Source organism: Oryzias latipes, chromosome 11 (assembly GCF_053564925.1).
Source record: "Oryzias latipes strain Hd-rR chromosome 11, Olatipes_Hd-rR_3.1".
In the NCBI taxonomy this organism is placed as follows: Eukaryota; Metazoa; Chordata; class Actinopteri; order Beloniformes; family Adrianichthyidae; genus Oryzias; species Oryzias latipes.
The window spans coordinates 6,368,827-6,393,843 of record NC_136247.1 but is presented as its reverse complement, the minus strand read 5'-3'; the positions used below and the strand labels follow the sequence as shown (position 1 = coordinate 6,393,843).

At 40.0% G+C, this 25,017-nt stretch overlaps 3 protein-coding genes across 5 annotated transcripts; all 3 read right to left on the bottom strand.

The window, feature by feature from the left end:
- Nucleotides 1-5: 5 nt before the first annotated feature.
- ggcta (gamma-glutamylcyclotransferase a) lies at nucleotides 6-2,928 on the bottom strand. 2 transcript variants are annotated; one of them, XM_011481255.3, is made up of 6 exons: nucleotides 2,815-2,928; nucleotides 2,088-2,152; nucleotides 1,854-1,963; nucleotides 1,421-1,566; nucleotides 365-497; nucleotides 6-248 (listed from the first exon to the last, which is right to left on the bottom strand). In XM_011481255.3, exons 1-6 carry the CDS (start codon nucleotides 2,895-2,897, stop codon nucleotides 129-131), a joined length of 657 nt encoding a protein of 218 aa, XP_011479557.3. In that variant the 5' UTR covers nucleotides 2,898-2,928; the 3' UTR covers nucleotides 6-128. The 2 variants fall into 2 exon arrangements, with proteins under 2 accessions (XP_011479557.3, XP_011479558.3); XM_011481256.3 differs by lacking the exon at nucleotides 1,854-1,963 and having other exon boundaries at nucleotides 1,421-1,592.
- Nucleotides 2,929-3,555: 627 nt separating this feature from the next.
- snrpd1 (small nuclear ribonucleoprotein D1 polypeptide) lies at nucleotides 3,556-6,059 on the bottom strand. Its single transcript, XM_004074213.5, has 4 exons — nucleotides 5,903-6,059; nucleotides 4,422-4,498; nucleotides 4,155-4,346; nucleotides 3,556-3,948 (listed from the first exon to the last, which is right to left on the bottom strand). Exons 1-4 carry the CDS (start codon nucleotides 5,914-5,916, stop codon nucleotides 3,872-3,874), a joined length of 360 nt encoding a protein of 119 aa, XP_004074261.1. The 5' UTR covers nucleotides 5,917-6,059; the 3' UTR covers nucleotides 3,556-3,871.
- Nucleotides 6,060-6,924: 865 nt separating this feature from the next.
- Nucleotides 6,925-24,986, bottom strand: LOC101160672 (ankyrin repeat and IBR domain-containing protein 1). 2 transcript variants are annotated; one of them, XM_011481257.3, is made up of 21 exons: nucleotides 24,758-24,986; nucleotides 21,973-22,317; nucleotides 19,267-19,438; nucleotides 17,356-17,487; nucleotides 16,812-16,997; nucleotides 15,546-15,663; nucleotides 15,213-15,433; nucleotides 14,746-14,834; nucleotides 14,526-14,670; nucleotides 14,271-14,431; nucleotides 13,930-14,018; nucleotides 13,593-13,723; nucleotides 13,374-13,508; nucleotides 12,675-12,761; nucleotides 12,521-12,587; nucleotides 12,293-12,438; nucleotides 11,114-11,292; nucleotides 10,965-11,016; nucleotides 10,744-10,800; nucleotides 10,487-10,610; nucleotides 6,925-10,394 (listed from the first exon to the last, which is right to left on the bottom strand). In XM_011481257.3, the coding sequence occupies exons 2-21, from the start codon at nucleotides 22,158-22,160 to the stop codon at nucleotides 9,007-9,009; spliced, it is 3,867 nt and encodes a 1,288-aa protein (XP_011479559.1). In that variant the 5' UTR covers nucleotides 22,161-22,317; nucleotides 24,758-24,986; the 3' UTR covers nucleotides 6,925-9,006. The 2 variants fall into 2 exon arrangements, with proteins under 2 accessions (XP_011479559.1, XP_004074419.1); XM_004074371.4 differs by lacking the exon at nucleotides 10,744-10,800 and having other exon boundaries at nucleotides 24,758-24,979.
- Nucleotides 24,987-25,017: the final 31 nt, after the last annotated feature.

Genomic DNA, 25,017 nt, shown 5'->3' with positions numbered 1-25,017 from the left:
TGGAATTTTTCTAATTGCTGCACTGAAGAACTTTTCTTTATTTTCGGGTAAATTGTTGAAATTTTCTCTCCGGTTCCATGTTTGCTTTTTTTTTTTAATATAATTTTTTTAAACTTCCTGGTTTTCAGTTATTCGATTTTAATTTGATCAAGGATGGATGGGCCGCTGTAGTTGTTGGTTTGAATCTCCTCCAGCTTCTTCTGGTATTCCATGGGAAGGCCACTCCTCCTTGCACCCATACACACTACCTATTTAAAAACACAAAAGGCAAAAAATAATCTGTTATTATATTAATTGTTAATGTAATGGATGGCTTAAGCCGTACTGCTCAGGTGTTTGCAGATTCTGGATCTGGTTTGCTCACCTGTTTGTACTGAGGAGAAGGAGGACAGGGATGGAATCCATTCATCTGATAGGTCCTACACAGGATCACACCGTCATCCGTTTCTACTGAGACCTCCTGCGGCGAGTAGATTCCAACGCTCACGCCTTCCTGGCTGAGAAAACCCAGTGAGGGGTCAGATAAGTGCTGTAAAGCTTTCCAGAACAAAAGTCTTTCGGGAGCATTCAGACACGGATGATTAAGTCAAAATGCAATATGTTTTTAGTTTGGTGAAAACAGCACAGTGTTTCTCGACTGGGTTTGATCATTTTTTAGAGTTTGTCATTAATCAATGACATCTGTAATGCCATGGAGAATGATATGGAAAAAGCAACGAAGATGAAAACAAAGACTTTCCCAAGATATATGTATTTTATTCAATCTTGATGTGTAATCATATATCCCCGAAAATGCACATGAGAAGTCTGTATTTGTACAATTACATTTAAATAAATAACTTTTTTAAATGAAAAAAGTACAACTTAGTTTTACAGCATCATACTTTTTCTTTACTGTGAGTAGAATAGAAATGAAAAGCCAGTACTTTTGCAGAGCTGCACATTTCTTTTTTACATTTTATTTATTTATTGTAAAATGTGTTTGTTTTATGTTAGCGCTGCACATAACTTGGCAAATAACAGAAAAAGGTCAACATTTGTATTTACAGTAAACATAGTTTGGCTTTGACTTTACATCTATGATAAAAAAACCTCAGCTTCTTCTCACAAACTGCTGGAGTAGCAGTGAAGATGGAAGTGATGTTCAGCAAGGGTAAACAAATGTTTTTTCTTATCTTTAAAGAACTTTAATCTTTTATTTCAATTTCTTAAAATGTTCCTATTTATACATTAAACACAATCAAAGTTCAATCAGTGCTTAAAATATGATTTAGTACTTGATTAGTTTTCTTGTTTTAACCATTTACTTTTAATTTTTACAGAAGTAATTATTTGGAAAACTACTTTTACTTAAGTAATATTATTGTTTAGTAATGATACTCTTACATAAATGTATTTTTTGTTGGTGTCTGCGTCTCACTTGTCTAAACTTGACAGATGCTCGTTGCTCAGAGTCCAGATGACGCCCCACACCTCCGCGCCCGGACACGCTTCAATGGTGGCCGCGCCGCCGTGCCACTCACTTCCGGTATGACTGTCCGACAGGCCAAAGTTCAGTTTATAGTCCTGTAGGCACAGGGAGGTATAGGAGCCTTTGCAACAAGCAGGCACTTAATTATTACTCAAATGTAGAATCAATTCATTTTTTATGAAAGAATATGCCTTTACTGGAATAATAGCATGTAGAACGACTTTTTTAAGCCACTAAACTCCTCTCTATAGGTACGTTTATGTTATGTAAGGAGGATAAAACCGTGCGCCTGCTTGTGTTTACTGTTTATTTAAAATGATAACAAAAAACACAATGAAAAAAGGAAAATATTAGGAAGAAATAAGAAAGAAAAAATACAAACCTTAAGACGACCGATAGAGAAAAAAGTCGCGGAGGGATTTGCCAGATGTAGCCTTTCTTTTAACAAGTTACTTCCAAATGCAAAATACATAAAGTGGCCTGAGGATGAACCTGACATATTTAAACTTTATAAAAAAATAACTCAACGAATAATATTTTTAATTGTAAATCCTCCTGCAACAATGACAGTAAACATTCGAGCCAAAAATGCTAGTGGGCAGTCGTATGTTCCTACCGGGTGTTCTGTCGAGTTTTGCCTGTCTGCTGAGTGGAGGTTCATCCGCGGGAGCGCGCAGAGCACTAAAAATTAAAAATTGAAAAAACAATCTGAATTGATTTCTACTGTTAAACAACAATATAAAGGGATTTTTGTTTGGTGTAAAACACATTCATTTTTTTGTACAAAATTAAAAATGTGCAATTAGAAGTAGATAAATCTTTATTTGACCATTAAGACTGAGAAATATTAAATTAACTACTAAACTCGGTACTTACTTAGGCTTAATGTCAAATTTTTTTTAATGAAGTTTGTAAAGAAAAAACTTCTTTAAATCTGGGTCAATTTCGTTCATTACTTTTAACTGTTAAATTGTAAAGATAATTTAAATGACAAACAACTCCTGCCTATATAACCACATTTACTTTAAATTCAGATTTCAAATAATTGTGAACGGTTAAGAACACATTTTAAAAACACGTAACTTTCTTATTCATATTTGATCTATTATAGTTTAAGCTGATTACTTATAAAAATATAAAACAGTTCATCCCTTTGTATCAATCTATTAAATTAGCCATAGCTGCTCGACGACGCAGGTTTTTCTTTAAACAAATCAAAAATAATTAAATGTTCATAATCTACCATAGAATATAACAAAACTAATTTTTCCAACGTGGATTCACTTTACTCGGTGGTTCATGCTAATCTTTAGTCAACGGATTAGATTTAGCTGTGCACGCACCTTCTGAGCTTCTGCCGATCTTGGCAAGCAGAACTCGGCATGACACCCACACTTCCGGTTGTTTTCCGGAAGTACTTCCCCATTAAGATACTCACTTTTTCTTTAAAACTTTATTGAAAAGGAATGTGTGACAAGAAAAACGGTCATCCAGAATAATTAACTCTAGCATAAAGGTGAAAATGGACTAAAAGGAAAAACAGAAAATTCGTATTTTAATCTTTAATAGAAAATTAATTTTTTGGAGTCTTAAAAGTGATTTTATTTTAAATATTTGTTTTGTTTTAAATGTCACACGTTTTAAAAACATGTTCACCGTGTCAGATAAAAGTAATTCTTTACAGAAAAAGAATATCTTAATGATAGTACACATGAAGGTGGGGTGTGTTGCCAATAGAATTTGAGAAAAAATATTAAATTTCAGAAAAATCCAAACAGAGATCTTCAATAACAAACATAAGTTTTTACAATGATGTCAAAATTCAAAGTGGATTTTCTTTATTTTATTGGAAACTTATGTGGGTTAAGAGCCAGCCCATCTAAGTATTGGACAAAAGGTTTTTACATTTGCAGTCATCAACATCCACACCATCCACCAGAGGTGGATCAGCAGTATCTGGAACATCATCAACAATAAGTTGAGATGTAATCAGTTCCAGAAACTGTGAAAAAAAACCTTATCAACCTATTTCAATCACTTATAGGAAAAGTGAAAACTAATCAAGCCAATTAAAGAGCCAAATATTACAAAGAGAAAAAAAAAGATTTATTCTTCTTTGATGCCAGTAGAACAGCTACATTTTCAGCCAACTTTGCCAAAGACACAAGAAGGTATAAAAAAAGCAAAAAACAGATGACATTTTTACCCAGTTTAAATGCTGCTCAGACATTTTATTCAAGATGGTACAAATTATGAATCAACAGCATCCAAAACCCCCTCGCGGTCTTAAACAACCCACGAGTATAAAAAAGAAAAACAACCCTAAACTTACACTTAGATTCACTTTGCGTCCACCGCGCAGTACAATTAAAAGCTGTACAAACAGTTGGGGCTCTGAAATCATCTCCGTGGTCCACCTCGCCCTCGTCCTCTTCCTCTGCCACGGCCCCGTCCTCTGCCTCGCCCCCTACCAGCAACTGAGAACAAGAAAGGCCAGATTCTTTCACCATACTCGTGAAAAAAAAAAGTTTTAATCAGCAGAACAAAACATTTCTCAAAGAAATAAACAGCAGATTTACACACCCATGATGAATATAAATACTGTTGAGGGATTTCTTATCGCAGAAAAATCCTTCTCAACTTAATACAATTTTCCAGGTAAGAATGTGCCCAAATCTCCCACCTGCTTCTCTCTTCTTGGACTTGATCTTTGGTTCAATGTCGACCAGCAAGGTGTCCAGTGGAAGACTGTCTGGCAGGATGAAGTAGCGAATGTTGTTGCCTCGGATACTCAGGGACTCCAGCTGAGTGGGTTCCCTGTTCTTTAGGGTCATTTTCACCGCCTTCAAGTGTGTGTTCATGCTTACATCAACACCTATTAAAAAGAAGAAGAAGAGGATTTTAAAAATGATTTAGTTCATTTATTCGTCTCTAAAGTGTTTGCTCTCACCTGTGATGGTGCCATGGACCTGAGTGCCATTCTTCAGTTCAATGGTAACGGTCTCATGACTGAGCTTCATCAAAAACCTGTGTGGACACGGGAGAGTAGCATACATTTACATTTACTTAACCTTTAAGAGTTGTTTTACTGCACTATACTTTACCAAACATACCATTTTGTAATCAAAAAGCAGTACCAGTATAATGTATCTACACTTCAGGGAAAGAATCATTTTCGCAAAAAAAAAAAAAACATGATTTATTGTCATCCCACATGAAACAAAAAAGGTTCACGTGTTTTATTCTTACTCAAAAGTGTATTTTTCAAAAACCTAGAATTGGCACATTCATTTTGGTTTTCTGAATCCAAAAGGCACTTTCATTTAAACGTCAATGTTTTAAAGTGACAATACCATGAAAAAAAATACACTAATAACATGCTGACCTTTAAGCAGAACTAGAACAGGAAAATGTTAATCAATAATTGATTGGTGGACTTTAACAAATTAAAAGCATCATTTTTATGTCTGTTCATATTCACAAAATACAAATGAAATAAACAAAATGTCAAACATAAAAAAAACGAGGGAAATAAACATACTGTGATATGCACCATTTCATACAAAAACTGCATTTGATCCCATACATACTGGATAAAATGGAAGACTTTAAACTCCATTTTCAGATTCACATTTTTTAATGTTTTGTATGAACATTTATGCGGACTTTTTGTTAGAAATAATTGTTGGTAACGTTTTCTGTTAATCATAAAAATATTTTGATAAATTAAATACAATAAAAAACCGCTTTATTAGAAGGTTGGCACCATTGCTGTAGAAGACTTTAATGACTAGATCCATCTTGAATGATCAATTAGCCAACTTACTGCTTTGCACAAAGAAGACGTCTCTCTCTCACAAACATTAGACAGCATTTTTGTACAACACATAAGATTTAACGTATAAAATTGTACAAAATACCCCCCCCCCCCTTTTTGAATGTATTTTTTTTTTAGTATCTAAACAAAACTCGTGTTAGCTCTTAGCTTGTTAGCTTCGGTGGATTGATACTGTTGTGTAAACTGAAAACAAAACATTTGTCTCTTAAGTTGTGGAAATTAAAAACATCCAAAAATAAATACAATTAAATAATGATAAAGCACTTTGAGGAAACGGAAACAACATCTAATAAATTAACCTCCTTTAGTACGATAGTTTTAATAATGCGGGGGGAAATTTGCAAAACCATAAATGATAACGAATCAGCCTCGATCTTTTACAAATATTGCTAAAACAAGCAGTTTAATCCTTGATTAAATAGTTAGCTCTAATGATATGTTTATATGTATTTTTTGAATGAAAACCCAGCAGCCTTGTTCCCGCCTCTCCACACAGTTCATTTGTCTATCTGAACCCATCCGGCCACACAGCCTTTATTTCATCATCCTATCTTAAACCAGTCGACACATCTACAGACCATGCAGCAAATTACCTGACTAGTTTCATGACGAACAGTAGAGAAAAGATCCTCCACCGACGAGAAAAATTACAGCGATCGAGTGAAATCACAGGCCGCTGATGTACCACCAACGTTTGTGTCGCGTTGATATGACGTCAGAAAGAGGCCACCGCTCACCGTCAATGTTGTCTTACCGCCGCCTGGTGGTGAGATGAAGAACAGTCAGTGGAAAGACAAAAATGAGTTGTTTTCTCTTACTCATTGGGTTGGTGGCATCTAATATTCCTTTACTGTCTTTATTTAATTACTTACCAATTACTTTAATTATTAACTGTTTTTCTATGTGTTTTATTGTTTTTTCCATCTAATGCTGTTTTTTTCCCCTCTCAATCTACTCAATTTTAAATGTTATGTTAATGTAAGCCCTTTGGCACCCTGATGCCATTGTATGGTGCTAAAAAATAAAGTACCAGTCATTTATTCATAGATTTCTATTTATGTATTTGGCATTTAAAATTATTAATGGAAATGCCATTTAACAGAGAAACTTTTTTCTTAAATTTTGTTCTTATTGGCCCTTTTTTTGAAGCAACAAAAACAAAACATCTCTGAGAGAACTGCTTCAACTACGAATACTGTTCTGTTTTTATTTATGATCAAAAAATTGTCATAGGAATTTATTCAGGCATTGTTTGCAGTACCGTGAAAAAAGAGAACACAGCACACTGTGGTTCACATTCAGCCAATCATAATTGACCCGATTTGGTAGAAGTAGGCTTTGTGATTGGGTGTCTTCATGTTGGCATCACATGTACATAAAAAGGCAAAGACAGTAAAGACAGAAAAGAAAAAAAAATAACGATTTACTTCCTGATTGATTTCATTTTTTTACCTTTTCACCAACTTGCTCGTATTTAAGGTTATCGATTGATAGAGCTGTTACTTCCAGTACTTGATCAATTTTCAATACGTAACTGTATCCTTTACATCCTTACAAAATACACAAAAAGCTGGGAACCATTGATCTAGGAAAGAAGACAAAAAGAACAAAGGAGCAAACTTTCAGATCTTTTTATTGAGAGTAAACTTTGCATTGATATTTCATTTAGAGTTTTGGCCAAACAGCAATACTTTTTATTTATTGAGACAAGCTGGGAATGTATCAAGTGAAACCTAAAGAAAGTGCAAATTGTTGTATTTAAAAAAAAAGAAAAAAGAAGGTATTTGTGGAGGGAGGATTTAATCAAACAGTGTGGAGAACAAATGCCACCACAACATTCACCATCAGTCCAAACGTGAAAATGCTGAAAAACCCCCAAACATGTCCTCTGCATGCTGCCTGATGAGTGTAGCACGACTGCAAAAAAACAAAAATACAAACTTCCCATTCAGGGATAATAAATGCTGTATAATAAAAAAGAAAAACACACACCAGTACAGTTCATTGAATGAAATCATGGGCAACACATCTGGCTTCAAACTCAAACCACCACCCATTTACTACAGTAGAAGAAATTCAACACCAACTTAACTCCCTTAAATTAATATTCCTCTCATTCCAGCACCAAATCGCCTCCTACCTAAAGGCAGTGATTCAGCCCCCTGTAAACATTGTGGGTGAGTATTAAGATGTGAAGATCTACAACGTTGAAGGACTGTTAGAAGTCAAAGGTCAGGTGGTTTATAGTGTGAAAATGTCCTTCAAAAGCAGCTTCAGGATTGCTTCAAAGTCAGATCAACCGTTTATCTTATGATCATCTGCACAATATCTTCTTTTTTCACCGTCATCTTTCAACAGAAACGTTTGTAAAACATGTGTAACAAGTTTGTTACTTAAATAAATACGACCCGAACACAAAAGGCACACATATGCCTGTCTGCATTCTCAACAAGGAGGAAAAGGACAACAGGTGACACCCACATCTGCTGACTGCAGCTCATCGGTAGTGGAGCAGGTATAATGTGTTGCATTGATGATGCACTTAATTCAATAATTTAACAGCCATTTCGGCTCAGAATGAATGTGCAAAACTCTTGATTTGAACAGAAACTATTCAAAATGTGTGTCTGGTTATCGATTATAGAACACAAGTGACTTTATTAATGCTGTCTGATTCTGGTTATTAGTGCAAACTAAAGTTTGGTGTTGGTTTTCTCAGATAAAGATGATGTCAAACCATTTATTTTCAAAACTATCAGTGATAATAAATACACATATTCAGAATATTTAACCTCAAATCAACTCACTTTTGCCTGTTTCAAATGAGTCCAAAAATCCAGCCCTTAATATTTTTTAATATATTATATACTAAAAAGAATGTGTTAAAGCCTCACGATTAAAAAACAAAAAAAACAAAAAATTTTATTTTTATTTTGGTGAATTATAGCAACATTGCTTTGATAAATAATGTCAAAATTTCAGGAGTTAAAAAGCAGAGTTAAGAGTTCTGCACAGAGACTAGGTATGAGCCAGAGGGAGGTAACCCATCAGGACCTGCAGAACCTTCAGCTCTAAACGGATTAAATGCCAAATGTTACTGGAACCCGAGGTCATTTCTCAGCTTGGTGAAACAGTGCATGCAGCCTGATCTGAACTGTGTGGGCACCAATAAACAGGCACGGTGTGGATAAAGGTCCAAAGAAATCTCAGAATTTAGGCTCTCTGATTGTACAGCACGCTAAAGCAGGCTTCAAGGTTCCAGCTGGGATCTGGTTTGGAGCTCCTGGAGCTCTGAAGGGGCTTCTGTTTGGGTCGGGGTGTTACCCAAGTGTGGCTTTGAGGCAAGTTTGGATTTCAGCACCGAAACTTTACTCTGAACAAAGTGAAACATCCAGCACAAAAGGCAAAGAAAGGAATAAATAAAAAATAAAAAAGTTGAAGCATTTTATGTGTGGTGATTTCAGTAGCTTTTCTTGAAATGTAATTTGATTTCTTATCTTGAAGAATATTTTTTTTTAGAGCAGACAAAAAGCACTTGAAAAGAATGAAACTGCAAATGACATCTTTACGGACAAAGTCTGAAGAGCTCCGCCTCCTCTCTGGATACAGTATGATACACACAGTATAGGCTCCAACATCTGCTGAAACAACTTTTCTTTTCCTTCTTGTTCTCCTCTTGGCTCAGTCTTCTGTCTGTTCACACCAAGTGCTCCTGCTCCTCCCACTCCTCTGACGTCTGGCTCCTCTGCAGCTGCAGGACCTGCTCCAAGGCTCCGTCAGCGGCTGAGGCAGTGTGTGCGGGACTGTTTCCGCAGTGGGAGTGGGAGCTCCGGTGTGTGCGCGTTTCGCCCAGCGACATGTCAGCCGCACACCGCGGGTCCGATCCCTGTTCCCCCCCAATTCTGTTTTCCCGCTCCGGCGATCTGCTCCTGAACCTTCTCGCATCCTCTGGATTTGCAGCACAGAGTGGTGCCACCTCCGGCTCGCCCTCCAGGGGCTGCCAGACTGGGGCGGGGCACCCATCACTGGGGTTCCGGCTCTCGGTTTCGGCGTGGGTGTCGGGGGAGGAGTCGGTTTCGGTGGTGGGCGGGGAGGGGATGAGAGCCAGGCTCTCTGGGTTGTTCTGCGGGTTGATGTTGTTGTTGAACCAGGCCATGATGTTGTCCAGTAGCTGAGCGCTGGCCGCTGGGTCCAAAGGCTCCAGACTCTGAGGGTCGCTGGGGCTGAAAGGACCCCCAGGGGGAATCACTGGGGACAGCAGCAGCTCTGGCTCAAGATCTGGAGGTGGGAGGCACAACTGGATAGACGGTGGGTGTTCTGAGGTGGGAGGCTGCTTAAGAGCGTAGGTGGCGGGATGCTCTGCGGTGTAGGAGCTGCTGCGCTCTGGACAGGGTTGGTAAGAACTGTCTGACTTTGGGCTGCCGTCATACGTTCCTGGGTGTTCCCATATTTGGGAAGTGGGATGTCCGGAGCGTTCCAGGGCCATGGAAGCAGTCTCGGGTAAATAAGCAGAGGAGCGACAGTGGCTGTCGTAACGCGGATCCGTGATGGCGATGTGATCCAGCGCATAGGGTGTACTGAGTGCACTCTGGTCTGGTCTATGGCTGCAGCTGCTGTAAGCAGGTTCGGAGGAGAGGGGAGAGGGGAGCGCCCCGTGGCTGTGAGTGAGGTCGGAGCAGAGCTGCTCCTGCGTTATGCTCCCCAGTTTTATGAGGCTGTCTCCCAGCTCCAGCAGCTCGGCACTGAGTGATGGGGGAGGAGGTGGGAGAGGAAGGGAGTTGGACACGGAGGGCTGGGAGGCGGCATCTGTCCTGCAGGGAGGGAGGCAACCGGGATTCAGGAGAGAAGAGGGAAAAGACGAGCCTCTAGCTTCAGGAGGACCATCTGTGGGTAGAGAGTGCAAGGCCGCGTCCACCAGATCTCCTGCAGACATTCGCCTCCTCTCCTCCAGTCCCACCCCACCCTCCAGGCCCTGCTCTCTGCGGGACTCCTGAAGTGACAGCTGTATGGCTAGAAGGATGTTGGGGTCGTCTTCATCGAGGGAACCCAGCGCTCTTCTGCGACCATCACTCCTCTCTGTGCCCTCTGCAATACAAGACAAAGGAGAGGCGTGTTGTAACTAGAAATATAGGATAGGAAGCAATAAAAGGTTGAATGCAGAGCCTTGAGACCCAAACCTGTATTGTCGCTCCTTCTGCTGGTCTCCGGCGTGTTGTTGCTGCTCCTCAGGCTGTGCAGACTCAGCATTTCCCCTCTGAGCCACGGCCGGTGTCTCCGACGGTACTGGACGTCTGCGTAGCCCTGTGAACCAGACGAGCGTTACAGAGCAGCAATAAGGTTAACTCCAGTCGGCGCGGCCGTCTTGCAGTGCAAACTAGCATTGTATGCAGAAAGGAAACAGAATCTGGCACATGCATTTGCGTAGGAGCATTACCTGCGACTGCCTGTCTCTTTGCTCTCCTACTCCCAAAACAGAGCGACGGCTTCCCATCTTAACACACACAAGCAAAGTGGGTGAGCTGCCACTGTACATGCGTTAATGGGGCCTCAAATACAGGCAGATTACAGAGTCACTTTAGGAAGCGTGAACTAAAAGGGCTTGCAGAGCAAATGTTAGTGTTTCACCTCATGATTTCACTAAAGGGTTCAGTTTACCTCAGGGGAAGCAAATCCAAGGTACTCCCAGTCCCACGATCCACCAGGGAAACTGAAATCATATTACACATAAGCATTAAAGGTAACCACCATGTAGCTAACCTCTAATCAAAATGTAAAACAACAAAAAGGGGGTTTTTGGTGCTCACTTCCTGCGGGGAGGATCAGGAGACTCATTGGGAGCGACGCCACGAGCCACTGAAGCCAGAAACTCCTGCCTCTTCTGCTGCACCAAGCGTGCAGCGCTGACGATCTTGTGGCGCGGAGTCCGCAGGTATGGGCGGTTGACCTTCTGTGCCAGATCCTCCACCACCATTTCCAAGTCAGTCTGAAAAGTCAGACAGGTCGCAGCTGATCAAGAAAAAAAACATTCGACCAGAAGAGTCGAGTTCTTGTTATTGATGGGACCAACCGTTCCATCCTTTCAGCTAGTTTCCACCAGATTATAAAATCCATTTCATGTCTTGGTGCTTTTTATTTTACTCTCAAATGTTAGACACAAAGTATTTATAGCAAATCTAAGTTTCCAGGCTGATTTCTGGGTTGTTTTCTAAATTACCGGAATCCATAATAACCCTGGAATCCATAATAACCCTATGTTACCCTATGTTACCCCCTAACCCTAAGATTCTACAAATAGACATATTTTTTTGTTTTGTTTGAAGAGATATTCTCCATTTAACATGTGGACTGTGCTTCTACAGTTGCTCAAAGATTGGGGGTTTGGATTCTAATTAAAAATTACTCATTTTTGATTTTGGAGATGTAAATAAAATATTAAAATAATACAAGTTATTTCCATTTCTACTACTTATCTTTCCTTTAGTTTTTTTCATATTTCAAATCTTAAAAAATAAACTTCATAACTAACTACAAGAAGGAAAAAAAGATTTAAATTATAAAGCAGCCGCAAAGCAGAATTTCAAAATAAAAGCTGATATTAGATATATAAAACAGTTACAGGAGTCTATAGTTGATTTTTCTACCCTAAAAATAAACAAACAGCTTTACTTGGCCTTGCAGGGTTATTTAAAGACATAATCAAAGTTTTTCATAACCATCATAGAAATGATATCAAAAGGAGTGAACAGTTCTTTAAGAAGAGGCTCAAGGCCCCACCTTAAAATTTCGCTTTTAGTTAATTTTAACTGCTAATTTATTCTTTATTTTATAAATAAAGTTTGATTTGATATGATTCAAGGGGGAAGTTTAAAACTTGCGGTGATCAAGCAAAAGCAACGTGTGCTTTTCTGCTGTGAAGGATTTAATGCACACAGCTGGTCGTGTGGAGCTTAAAGTTGTTAAGCTTTGCTCTTTTGAAAGATTACCTGCATGAGCTCAAATATCTCTTTCTGGGTGCTGCCTTGCTGCAGGAAGAAGCCATATGGATAAGAGCACTTCAGCACGCGCCGCGTCTTTAGCAGCTCTGTCACGCCATCCTCGATGAAGCGCGTGTCTGGAGGCGTGCCCTCACCTGCCGCCCAAAGGATGCACAGTTAGCTTTGTGTTATAACAGGATGTAAAATGAGGTTTCCATTAAAAACAAAAAAACGTACGGCTAATGAAGGCTCTACTAAGCTGCACCATCTTCTCTTTAGCGGTTTTTAGCAGCTTCTGCTCCAACTAGAATGCAAAATACAAGTGAAATAATGATCTTATAAGAATTTTTTAAATAAATGTGTGAAATAGATGTTTTGTTTTGTTTTTTACCTTATAACTGTGTTCGTGGTTCTTGAAGCGAGTGTAGTAGTGCATAAAACGATCCAGCTCCTGAAAGCTTTTGTGCTTCTTTTCTGCCTGTTACAGGTTTAAATCCGCTGTTATTTACATTTCTTAATCAACTGTTGCTGTTAGGGAGAAGTGCTGTGAGGCATTCAAACCAAAGCTTCATTGGATAAAAAATACAAGCAAAAGTCCTAGCAATGTATATGTGGAAGAAGAAAAAATGGATATGTCTGAATTCCCTCCCTACTTCCTACCTAGTAAAAAACTATAGGGTGCCCTGAATTTTAACAGCAATACGGACGGCATGCTCACTCCTTTTCTTTCTTTTTTTTAAACACCAAAAAATATGTCACTGATTCCCTGAAATTAAAGCCTAATACATATGTAACTGATAACTGAAAATGCTTTTTTTCCACATGAAAAATCATTCAAATCAAATTCAAATTTGTGGTCTATATTCATAAATCTAATGAGAATTAATGCACACTGGCTGTATGTACACTTCTGGGAAATGTTTAGGAGACTGGATTCTGGAATCGTAGATCCGAACAGCCCTAACAACTGCCGAACACCTTCTACACTGCACTAAGTAGAGAGTACCGAAAGAATTTGGACACTACCGTGTTGACATTTCATCCTTTTTTTTTATTAAATGGGAATTTTCCAGAGAGATGGCTTTTGTACCTCAACAGTCATCTCTTTGGACTGCTCCTCTAGCTGCTGAATGACCTCGTAGCGAGTGCAGCGGTAGTAGCCTCCAGTAGACGAACTGTGCTTCTTCCACTCCTCCAGACAGATCCAGCAGAAGTCGTATTTGCACTTTGAAGAAAGAAATAAGCAGCAGGGCTCAGTTATATGCATTCAAAACAGATTTTTTTTAAGCTTGTAGAAATATGTGTGTACCTTGGCACACTGCATGTGGTTGCAGCCCTCATTCTTCTGAATGGGAGACTTGCAGTTGGCACACGGTTTGGAGTTAGTCAAGAGCCACAGGCAGTTAGCCGCGTCCTCATAAGCCTCGCTCACACCTGCCACTGTTGAAAACAAACATTAGCGTCCTCTTTGCTACTGAAAGAAGCAGCCACAACAAGCATGTGTTGATAATCCAAACACCCGTCGGGCTGCACGGAAGCACATCAGAGACTTTCTGGTTCCCGATGGGTGCTCTCTACAGGCTTGTTGTGGTAACAGAGCACAGAGGCGTCACTAGAGATGATGTAGGAAAGGAGGTCAGGCTTACACTCCTCAGGCTTCATCTCTGTGACTTTCTGGAGCCAGTTCCTCCACGTCTGACAATCACATGGTTCGTGGGCCTCGCCAAGACACTCCCTGTTGAAATGATGTGTGTGGAGGTTATAAACAGAGAAGGACTGAATAAACTGTGGAGCAATAAAACATAACAACAAACGCTTCTGGTAATGCTTGTGAGCAGAGATTAGAAATGGGGTCAGAATGCAAGCGTAAACTTTACAGCCTTGCGTGTGTGCAGGGGGCACATGCATTCCAGCCTTTATGAGGCATACGGTGTAAATAAAAATATACGTGTCTTCACTTTCATACTTTTAATGTTTTCCAATTTACCAGCAGAAAAGGTGACCTTTGCCACAGTCCACGGCTGGGGAAGGCAACAAGGGGAAACTGTGAGGGTCACTGTCGCCAGGACCTGGCCGAGAGAGGCGGACAGCCCGCTCGCATCGAGGCACGGGACACCAGCGGATGGCTGAGTTGTTCTCCACGAATGCCTGCAGCCCAGGAGATGGCGAGAAAAGGAGAGAAGGCGGGTCCACGTTAGCGCGCAGACATAGAATGACATAATTTGGCATCTTTTGTTTCTACCTTGATGTCAAACTGTAGATATCGCTGGTCCATCTCTCTGGAAACAACACTCTCGATCACATGCACCGGAACCAGCTGGTAGCACTCATAAGCCGGGCAAAAAATATTGTGAGCGGCACCCTCCTGAATCCTCACGTTGAGGAACCTGATGCAAGAAGGAACAAATGTAAAGCTGATGTGCCGGAGGTGCATCAGCCCCAACAAAGAGCCGGATCCTCACCCTTCCCAGCAGGATCTGCAGAACTCATGACCACAGGACATGTCCACAGGATCCTCAAAGACTGAGATGGAGCAGAGGCAGATTCCACACTGCAAGGATACAAATGTGCAGATTCATTGACACTGCATGACTGACACAATTTGACCAAGAAAAGATGATTTAACGCCGAGTCAATGCCATTAATATTTAAATTAATATTTTTCAATGTATTTTTTAGAGTCTTCCATATTATATACACATTTTTTAAAGGGGATTAATTTATCCTTTTTCATGACCAACACTGCCAATGTTTATGCAGAGCACTTGGAACATCCAGACGAATTACTGCTGGACAGAAGACCTTTGACCTTCTTTATTCTAGGAGGATTAGACATTAACCTGTTGCTGCCAAACAACCGAGCCTGCACTCATAGCTGTGGTTCAGTGTCTGTACCAGAGAGAAACTCCATCCTTCCAACCCTTCTCACCGTGGCCATGCCGTCGTCTCCAGGAGTGAGGCAGCTGTCGGTGGGGGATGTCAGCGTGAGTGTCAGAGGCGACCGCGGGGTCCTGGGAGTGCGGGGAGATGGCAGGGTGTCCCATGCGTTGTAGCCGCTGGGTGGTGGGGTCGGCATGGCAACGCCGGAGCGCTGGCAACATCCCTCAGCGTCTGACATCCAAGCTTCCAGAAGCTTTTCCCTGTCCCAGTCTGACAAAGGAGTAAATAATGCATGTCATTAACAGCGCTGAATGAAATATGGTAATGACTTTCTTGTGATGGAAGAAAGCAGCCATCTTTTTTTTAACATAAAAACATGTACCGTGAGCTCGAAGCAGCGCCTCAGCAGTGAAGAGGGGGGCTTGCAGCATGTCTGCTGTCTCTACAATCAGCATGTCCTTCAACCTCCGCAAATCCTGAAGCTTCAGACCTTCGAAAGGCTGAAACACAAAAAGTGAAGAAAGCGATTCAACAGAGGGTCAGCGAGAAAGGGTGAGGACAAGAGATTCTAAGATGGAGAAAAGCTAGAAAATCTGCAAAGCATCAACAAGAAATGTGTTGGATTGTGATACATTTAAGGTGGCAAAACCCACAGTGTGAAAAGTTTTGAGATGTGGGACAGTGGGACAGAGAGAGATTATGCATTAGCATGGATTTGTCTGCAGGAGGGAGGATCCAGCTGCTATCAGCTGGCAGCAGCTGTTGCTGTGCAGCTGTGCTGTCCAGCTAAGATCCTGGGAAACAATGTGAGGCCTGTGCAGCTCCTGATGATTACTGCAACCCTTTAAAAAGAATTTCAATTTGTGCCACTATAAAGTAAGTTACTGTTCTGGTTAGTCGATCAACATGCAGACTTTGGTTAAGTAAAGTTCCTCTAACTGAGCTTTAACCTTTAAGCTTGATGTTTTCATAACACTTTGATTCTTTTAGCATTCTTTTTCAACATTTGCTGCAATTTTATTATTATTATTATTAATTTAACATTAAAATTTTAATAGTAAAAACGCCTTTTCAGCATTGTTCTGGAGTATTCTGCATTGTTCGGCTACTTCGTTTAAGAGAAGATTAACTTCTTTAAATGAAGCATTTTCACTTTGCACTTACTGTGGGTAAAATGTTTTTTTTTCCAGCAGAATTTTTTGGGCTTATTTTTAATATATAACTTAGACGTGAAAATTGTTAGTGGGCGTTTAATTGGTAGTTTTTTTTTAGATCTTTTTATGAATGTGCTACACTGTTTTTAGCTGAGCAGGTAATAATTCAATTGTTAGCATCCTTGTTTTTGGTACTTTACAAAAACATGATGTTCTACTTTTATCTGCTGTTAGCATGTTAGTATTTTACTGATTTCAGATTGGGAGGGAAAATCACGAATTCAAATAAAATCATTTAGTTTCACTGACAACAAGACAACTAAAAAACAATTTTGCACACAAAGAAAAATTAACATTTCTCCAAAAAAACAAAAAAAAGCCACCACTCTTCTGACATTTGGAGCCAGGTAAATAATTCAAAGACGGCAGATACTGAAGGTGTAAAAATATCTCTACCCAGCGGGAAACCTCCCATCTTGTAATTGTGTTCTCACCTCCTTGTACTGCAACAGGCTGGTTTCGCCGTGTGCGTCTGACTGCTGAGACGAGGCGGAGGAGAAAACCATCTGCGACTCCAAGCTGAGAGCGAGCTCGGTGTGGTGGTGCCGCTCAGCGTGGTCGCACGGCGTTAGCTTATCCTCATCCTCCACAAAGAGGTCTGCGTCATTCTGGATCAGCAGCTGGACAGAGGCGGAAAAGATCAAACTTATTGCAAAAACAAGGAGATATTTAAAAAAGAGCAAAATTATACAACAGATCAAGGCAAACAATAAAAGAACCAAATATATAAATAAATATATATCTTTATCAAAGGCAAAGGAGGTCTATAAAAAAGATTAGGAAATTAAAAAAAGGATGAAAGGTAATATTCCCTCTAATTTCAAAGCTGTTAAATATTTATAAGCAGGGAAGGAGGAACCACTAGATGAAGAAGCAAGAAAAAGTTTTCATAACTCAGTTGATCCATTTCACTTTCTTGAAACTTTTTGCAGAATCAATTTACTTGAAATGGCCTAAGAGCTCTCTGCCTCGCCTCACCTCCACACAGCTCTTCATGCCAGCAGCGGCAGCATAGTGCAGACAGGTGCTGTGGTGGTTGTCGGTGGCGTTGACATTAGCCTTCTCGTACATGCCTGCCTCCAGCCTGGCGCCGGTCCAGCTCAGGATCATCTGGCAGCAGGGAAAACACAAACAAGCACATCATTAAAAGTTTCAAGATACATTTTCATTTACTAACTGAAAACTTATTGTCCAAAATAAAATAAAAAAATACTTTAACAATCACGTTGGGGTAAATGTGAATTCCTTCCAGAACTGGACACAAAAAGATTTCATTTAGTGGCATGATAATCACATTTTTAATTTGCAATTATTGTTTAACGATTCAAAGGAACATACTTGTGAAAGAAATAATTTGTGAGAAATCAAAAAGGAATGTGCAGCTATGGATGAGTGATTTTCACAGGCTGTTTGACTGACAGGAAGGATGACCTGGAAATGACAAATTAAAACCTAAATAATTGAGCCCTTAAATCTGAGAATTGAATTTTTTTTTTTGTTAAATTAAAGAAGACTTAGAAGGAGCACCTATGACAACGTGCAGAAAACAACACCAAAATCTTTGGCTGGAAATGACTGATCATAAACCAAAGAGAGTAACTGAGAAGAAAGCAGAAGCAGACTTTGAATAACTGGAGTAAAGTAATATTCAGTGATGGATGACAAATCTGATCAAGACGAGGGGATGGTTTGATGGAGCTTTAATAAAACAAAGAAAGCCACTGACGGCATGAGTTGCATCGTCGGATAAAACACCAGACACACAGGGGAACATTATTCTACGATACCTCACATCTCTGGAACAGCCTTTAAGATCTACCTTTTTATTTTTGACCTAGTGCTTACTAATTTATTTTTTCTACCTATATTTTTAACCCTAACATCGTTGGCTTCATAATATTTTTCTGTTTTAATTTGGTAGGATTCTAACACTTTGTTATTTTACTTTTTTATATTTTAAATTAAACATGTTTAGTTTTAATTTTGTACAGTTTATTTGCTTATTTTATTTGAATATTTAAATAATTTATTTTCATAATTTAAATGGTATCATTTCATTGTAAAAAGTACATTCTTGATTTAATATTTACATTACTTTTCTGTCACATATTTTAAAGACCCACTCCTGTGAAAATTGTATTTTTAACACGTTCTTGTTGAAATTTCTGTCATTTTTGATGGAGTACACTTATAACAGAATTTAAGCTCAAAATTGCATTTGAGTATTTCTCAATTCAAATGGTGGTGAATCAGGAACAGACGAAATAATGATGTTTAAAAAAGCTCTGAGTTGGGACGTAGAAACTGTGATGGGCGGGCCACAAGCCCCCTGCTCCGCGCCATTCTAATACATCCACTTGTAGACGACTAGATCCACGTACGTCTTTGTTTTCCTCATCTGAGCTGGCATCTGCCTCAAAACTCTACAGCTGGATGGCTCCAGTATTGCTCGCCATTTTTGTTGCCCCGCTAATGTTAGGTTGGGGGTGTGAGGGGCTGTAAGCTAACTGGAAACCACGTAAACAAAGGTATCATGGGAAATAAGCAGAGGCTTACTTCCACACTCAGAGATGAATTTCTAATGAACTATTGGTGCTCTACAGACACTATGTCCTAGAAAAAAACAGTTTTATTTTTTGGCTAAAAACAGCATAATCATAATTATAAGACCACTGGGAACGCTAACTTATGAAATACTATTCTAGTTTATTAATTTTTGAATATATTATGTTTAGAAAAACAGGCAGAAACTGATGAAAAATCTTTAAAAAGTCAGTTAATCTTATACTGCGCCGTGAAGCTAAGGAATTTCTATATTTGCAGATGTGCAAAGTTACAAAAGTGAGTTTTGCCAGGTTCGTTGGGGTTTGCCTGTGCTTATGTCTGTACCTGAAGGCTGTCTGCACGGCGCTGCTCATCCCTCTGCGGCCGAGCGAGGCGCGGCGACAGCGCGCCCTCTGGCAGCAGCAGGATCTGCGGGCCTTGGCACAGCACATGGAGGCACGTCTCGTTGTGAACGTTCCGCTTGTTGGGGTTTCCCTCTTTGCTGAATAGGAACGATCTACACAGTGGCAGGCGGCAAGGAAAAAGCTTAAAACACAGAAACCAGGTAGACCTGACTACATCATGAAGAGAAAGTGGCAACGCCTGAAAATCAGGAATAGGTGTGTCTTTTTTTTGTGAGTAAAAATGCCAAATAGAAAACGAAGGAAGTAAGAAAAGACTCAAAGCAAGAAAAAAAACATGAAAAAGCTAGAATGACCAAGTTGCAGAAAATTGCTTCTGTTCAACATCTCAGAGTTAATGAAAATGCTGGCTGACACATGGCCTGGCACAAGCACACACTTGCAAGGGCAAACACACAAACACATGGCAAGTCACTGGTGATTGCAGTTTTGTTTAGCAAAAAAATTTTTTTCTGCTATTAGTCTGTCCAAACCTCAATTCCACCTCCAATTTCTATTTTCAATGCATGTTTTTTTTTGGATATTTATATTTTTTTAATCTGATATTGTAACAAAAGGACAAATGGGAAAAAAGTTGGTTAAACACATTCCACTTTGTTTAGGATCACCTTCAGGCCTTCTGTGAAACTAAATGCTTTCTGAATGTGTCATTTTCTGAGAAAACATGGGGGGAGAACAGCAGTGGAAAGGAGGAGAAAAAAAGAGATGTCTGCACTTTTTGTTAATCTTCCCTAAAAATCCTTTTCTAATGGTCTTTTTATGTGAAAATCTTTATGTGCTTGTTTCCAAATTGTCCACAATTAGAGTAAAGAGTTATCTTTAAATGTCTGTGCCTGCTGTTAAAGAGGAAGGGTTAAACTTCCTGAGCTACACCCATTTTTCCAGTAATAGATCTACTTGCCAGTCTCCAGTTTTCTCTTTTCGTGGGATAACTAAGCCTTTAGTCACAGATCTAACTGGAAGATCTTTAGTACGCATAAAGCGTGCTGAAAATAATCAGACCAACAGACAGCCAGCAGCCCATGACTGTCGTTTAATAGCTCTTATTTTGTCTGAGATTTCTCCGCCTGTCTCTGTCCAAATGAACTGCTGGAACAAAGACATTTCCTCTGATCCTTATCAGCAGAGGGCTACGTTCGGTGCCGGGCGCTGTGGCCCATTATGGGCTTTGCAGGAAGGAACACAAATAGCGAAGCAATTGATTCAATGTGTAATATTGTTGACCGCATTGAGCAGTTGTAGAGTCACGGTTTTAGCCCTGCAAGAAACACGCAGGCCAGTGTGCACACATGCAGATGCATAGATAATTGACTGGCTGCTTCAAACTGCTTCTTTTGACCCTGCTCCCTCTTTAATCACCCAGAGAATGTGGAGAGGGAGGAGGAGACCACTGAGTCACTGAAGCAGCTGTCTTGGTCATGGCCAGCAGCTTAATCATCTCTGCAGGATGTACAAAGACGACCCATCAGTGTCTTGCTCCACTTATGTTTTTTTTTCTTCTTTTTTTTCGTTTGACCCGCTTATTTAAAGCCTAGCTAAAAATGGTGAGTCTCCTTTAGGGTTTGAAGACAGGTGTGAACAGGCCAGTAGATCATTTTTGTCTCTTTACATTCATCAAAACAAAACTGATTGAAATAAATTAAATAAAGAAATTCATGCATTAAATAAAAACAACTTGGATTTATGTCAACTGAAGTGATTTTGCTTTAAGTGAGTAGGACTCACAAAAATGGTAAAGAAAGCAAACAGCTTTTAGTGGCACCTTTTTGTTAAAAGACAAAAAAAAAATGTTTATAATCAACAAAAGTTATGCAGCTTTTTCTTAAAGTTGACACTTTCTGCTTTGCTGATTTCGTTTACACAATTCTGTCTAATATGTTGACATTTTACATTTTAAAAATATATAAAACTTAAAGAAGAAAATGGGGATTTTAAATTTGTATTAAACATACTTTTTTTAGCTAAATCTAAATAAATCTAAAAAATAAATCTAATAAAGAAACTGAACTTAATTTGTTTTTTAGCTCAAAAGCCTCCAATAAAACCAGCAAACAATGTTCCAATTAACGCAAATTAAAATGATGATGTTACTGACTTTAAAATGACGCTTAATTATTGAATCCACAACGTTTTTTGATTTACTTTTCAAACACGCCAAATAATTAAGATCTATTTCTTGTAGATCTTCTCTAACGTTAAGTTTTGGTACTGTGGGTAGTTTTGTTGCTAAATGGCCAGAAGGTTATTCACAGCCAAAACACAATGTAAAGCTTCTCTTTTAAAAAAAATATTTTTAGCATGTTTTTAGTTCCTAATGAAACTAAAAGAAACCAAAATTTCAATCTGCATGTATTTGTTGATTTTAAAATATGTTTCCGCCTGGGTTTTTAAAAATTCTCTAGTTAAGTCAAATAACTAGCAAAAACTTTAATGGAAATTAGAATTCTGTTTTACATCTTTTTTTGCCTTTTAGTCCACTTTAAGTTTATGGGAGAAAACAGAAGTTGGAGAGAAACTCATTAACAAGCAGTTGACACGATTGGCATTGTTTAGCTTCACATTCACGGATGCTTCTAAAGAGCTATCGTACAAACAGCACCTTCAATTGAATTGACGGAGCGCGTTTTACCTGAGCAGCCGCGTCATGGCGTGGCGGCACACATAGTGCATCGCAGTGTTATGCTGGTACTGTTCTCCGTATGATGCATTCGGGTCCAGACTGTCCCTGAACTGAGGATTGCCCTCATAGAGTTGCCAGGCCAGGGCCTCATCACCACTGAGAAGAGACTTGCGGAACTTGGTGGCCGTGTTTCCCATTGCTTCCCACTTGCTGGAGCCAACCTATAGGGAGCTGCGGCAGAAGTTTTTACTAATCTGCCTGTTTCTCCTCCTCCTCTTCTTCTTCCTCCTCCTCCTCCTCCCCAGTTCACCACAAGCAACAATTCAGAGAAACATGGTTTGCCGTTTTCTTTCCCTGTATAGAACAGAACAAAAAGGACAAAAATGATCATCACAGGAAAATGAAGAAGGAAAGATTAATAGAAGTGGAAGAAAAAGTGAGACTGCAAGGATGAGGGAACGAAGAAAAAAATAATAAGACAGGAGTTGAGAGGTAAAGAGAAAGATGGGAAGAGCGACAGCGGAAGAGGAGCTCAATCAACCAGTGCGTGGATCGATCAGCTGATGCCCTGCACCGAGGATGTTATCTTAGCGGAAATAGGAGGGAAGACAAAGGCGCCCGATCAAAAGCTGGAAAGGTCGGGAGAGAATTGTTAAGAGGGAAGGCTGCAAAGGGTTGGTTAATGATATCCAAACCGTCGATTTTTTGGTCAGTTGCTGAAAAGTGAGGTCAATATTGACTGTAAACACAATGAACCATTGCTTCACTGCCTGTTAAAGCTGTTAACCCTGCAGCACTATTGGCCCAAACCTTCCCCTTTCCCCCACAGCGTTGGATATTCCAGAAAACCAAACTTATTCCAAATCTCTGATCTTTCCTACTTTTAGAATCTTGGTGGTTGGATAAATCCCTTTTCAACATGAGAAAAAAGTCCCAAGTGTGTGTGATGTTGGCAACCACCCCCTTTTTTTCACATGATCTCAACAGTTGAATGACTGTTTACAAATGTACTGTGCTCATTTCCTTCCTGATCCCTCGTTCTCTCCCACAAACTGTATGAAATACATACACCCCCATTAGTGACGGGAAAGTGCATTGAGTGCACATCTTTTTGTGAGTGTTTGATTGTTGGGGGTATCATTAAAATCGTCATTCTTTTGCCATCTGTCTGGCCGTTCACAAAGAGCCTCTTTTAAGCAGGCTACAGTTGGTCGCTGGCTGACCGGCTTTAGAAGATTTGAGTAACGTGGCCGGCTGCCTCCCCCCCGTCGCCTGCCTCCCCTTTTGCTGCACGATGACAGACAAGAACACAGAGGGAAAGAAAATAACAACAACAGACAGACGAGGTAGAGAGGGGGAGAACAGAGCCTGCTACCACAGGAGAAAAACAATATTATTTGATTTAAAGTTCAGCTCTTTGAACATATTTAGAGCCAGGAGAAAACTGAAAGACAGCACTATAGTTAATAGGTCAGGCCATCTGTTTGGGTATGTTTTGTGCTCACTGGTTTACTTCCAGTTCACTTCATCTCCCTGCATACATGCGCCTGCTTCGCCTTCTAAATAAGGACACAGTCTGGGGACGGGGGGAAACTTTGGGATTCGCGGAATCACTACGTTTTGAGGTTTGCATTTGGCAGTGGCCATGGCAATTATTGACTAGAGTGAGACCTCTTCACTGTGATTGTTATCCAGTGACAGGCTGCGGCTAAAATGAAATGGAGTGCTCCACTTAATATTACAGCTGGTAGAAGTGTTAACTGCAAAAAACAAAACAAAACAAAAGACTGATACCAGACTGTAGCACGGGTCAAACACACCATGCAATGATCCGCTCCATTTTTGGAAATGCAACAAGTGCAAATAATGACTCATGGACTTGTCTGAAGATGTCTACAAACAATAACAACACAAGTCAGGGCACACTTCCATTTGAAAAGTCTGGTCAGCAGCAGTGGCACTAACAAAATGAATCAGCAGTTTATCACATGTAAATACTACAATGTGTGATTTTATTACAAGCTATAATTGCTCAATTATTGATGCTGTTCCCCCCACAGTTTTGGTCATTTCATGGAGTTTTACCAACTCTTTAAAAATCTCAAAGTGACAACAACAATCCAGCTGTGATATTTACAGAAATGAAACACACATTTTCTGCTCACACAGATACAATCTGCATAATATCTCATAATAAAAGCCAACAAAGCATCAAGTGGAGTGACAACACCAAAACTGAGCTGGAACCCAACAACGTTCTGCTGTAGTAGTAGTAGAACAACGTCTGGCAGTTGAAAAGACCTAAAACTTGTTGGACAGACTAGAGAGGCTGGAAAGTGTGTAATGACACCCGGTGCGTTTCACCTAAATTAGCTAGGCCACACCACAGTGTTTCAGCAAAAGCATTCAGGTCAGACCTCGTGTGGTTTTCCTGCAAAGTATGTCAGCAAAAAAATGGAGCACAAAACAAACAACGGTCGACTTCTCTCTCTGATCATGTGTTTGTCCATGCGGCCCCTCAGTTCAAGCTCCTTTGTTTCAGCACACTGACTGTCAGCCTGTGGGAATTACAAAGCCGACGAAAAAGCGGACGCCAGAGATACAGCCCATAATAATGCCAACAAAACGGCCAGTTTGTAATTTAAACTTCTGTTTTTACGACCACTGAAGGACGTTAAAGTACCATTCTAGCCTTTGCCCCCTTATTTTCTCTTTGGTTAACGTTAGCTTGTTATGTGTTAGCTTAGTATGGTATGGCAGAAAAAGAAGAGAAAAAAAATCTACCGCTGCTTACATTTCTTTCACTTGAACACCAACCGCAGGCCCTCGAACTTCAACAAATCGGGAGCCATTAGCTTCTAACCGTCATTCACATCCCCGGCAGCTGTTCCGCTGAACCATTCTTTCTGAGTCCGGACACAGCAGGGGGACGATGCCGCTACTGACAGCGGAGGGACACCAACTGCTACAGCTACGGTCGGTGTGTTGTTGTTGCTGCCAAGCAGACGAGTGCATTGCGCATGCCCAGTGAAACCACAGAGCTGTCTTGTGATT

Bases quoted from the DNA above. Each gene is read 5' to 3' on its own strand.
- ggcta (XM_011481255.3), bottom strand. From the start codon at position 2,897: ATGGGGAAGTACTTCCGGAAAACAACCGGAAGTGTGGGTGTCATGCCG. The intron at 498-1,420 runs GTGAGACGCAGA...GGGTTTTCTCAG, and splicing joins CATCTGTCAAGTTTAGACAA to CCAGGAAGGCGTGAGCGTTG. The intron at 249-364 runs GTGAGCAAACCA...GTTTTTAAATAG, and splicing joins CTTCTCCTCAGTACAAACAG to GTAGTGTGTATGGGTGCAAG.
- snrpd1 (XM_004074213.5), bottom strand. The intron at 4,347-4,421 runs GTGAGAGCAAAC...TCTTTTTAATAG, and splicing joins GGTCCATGGCACCATCACAG to GTGTTGATGTAAGCATGAAC. The intron at 3,949-4,154 runs GTGGGAGATTTG...TCTTGTTCTCAG, and splicing joins GTCCAAGAAGAGAGAAGCAG to TTGCTGGTAGGGGGCGAGGC.
- LOC101160672 (XM_011481257.3), bottom strand. From the start codon at position 22,160: ATGGGAAACACGGCCACCAAGTTCCGCAAGTCTCTTCTCAGTGGTGAT. The intron at 15,434-15,545 runs GTACATGTTTTT...CTCCTTTGTCAG, and splicing joins GGCGCTGCTTCGAGCTCACG to ACTGGGACAGGGAAAAGCTT. The intron at 10,611-10,743 runs GTAATGCTCCTA...TCTGGTTCACAG, and splicing joins AAAGAGACAGGCAGTCGCAG to GGCTACGCAGACGTCCAGTA.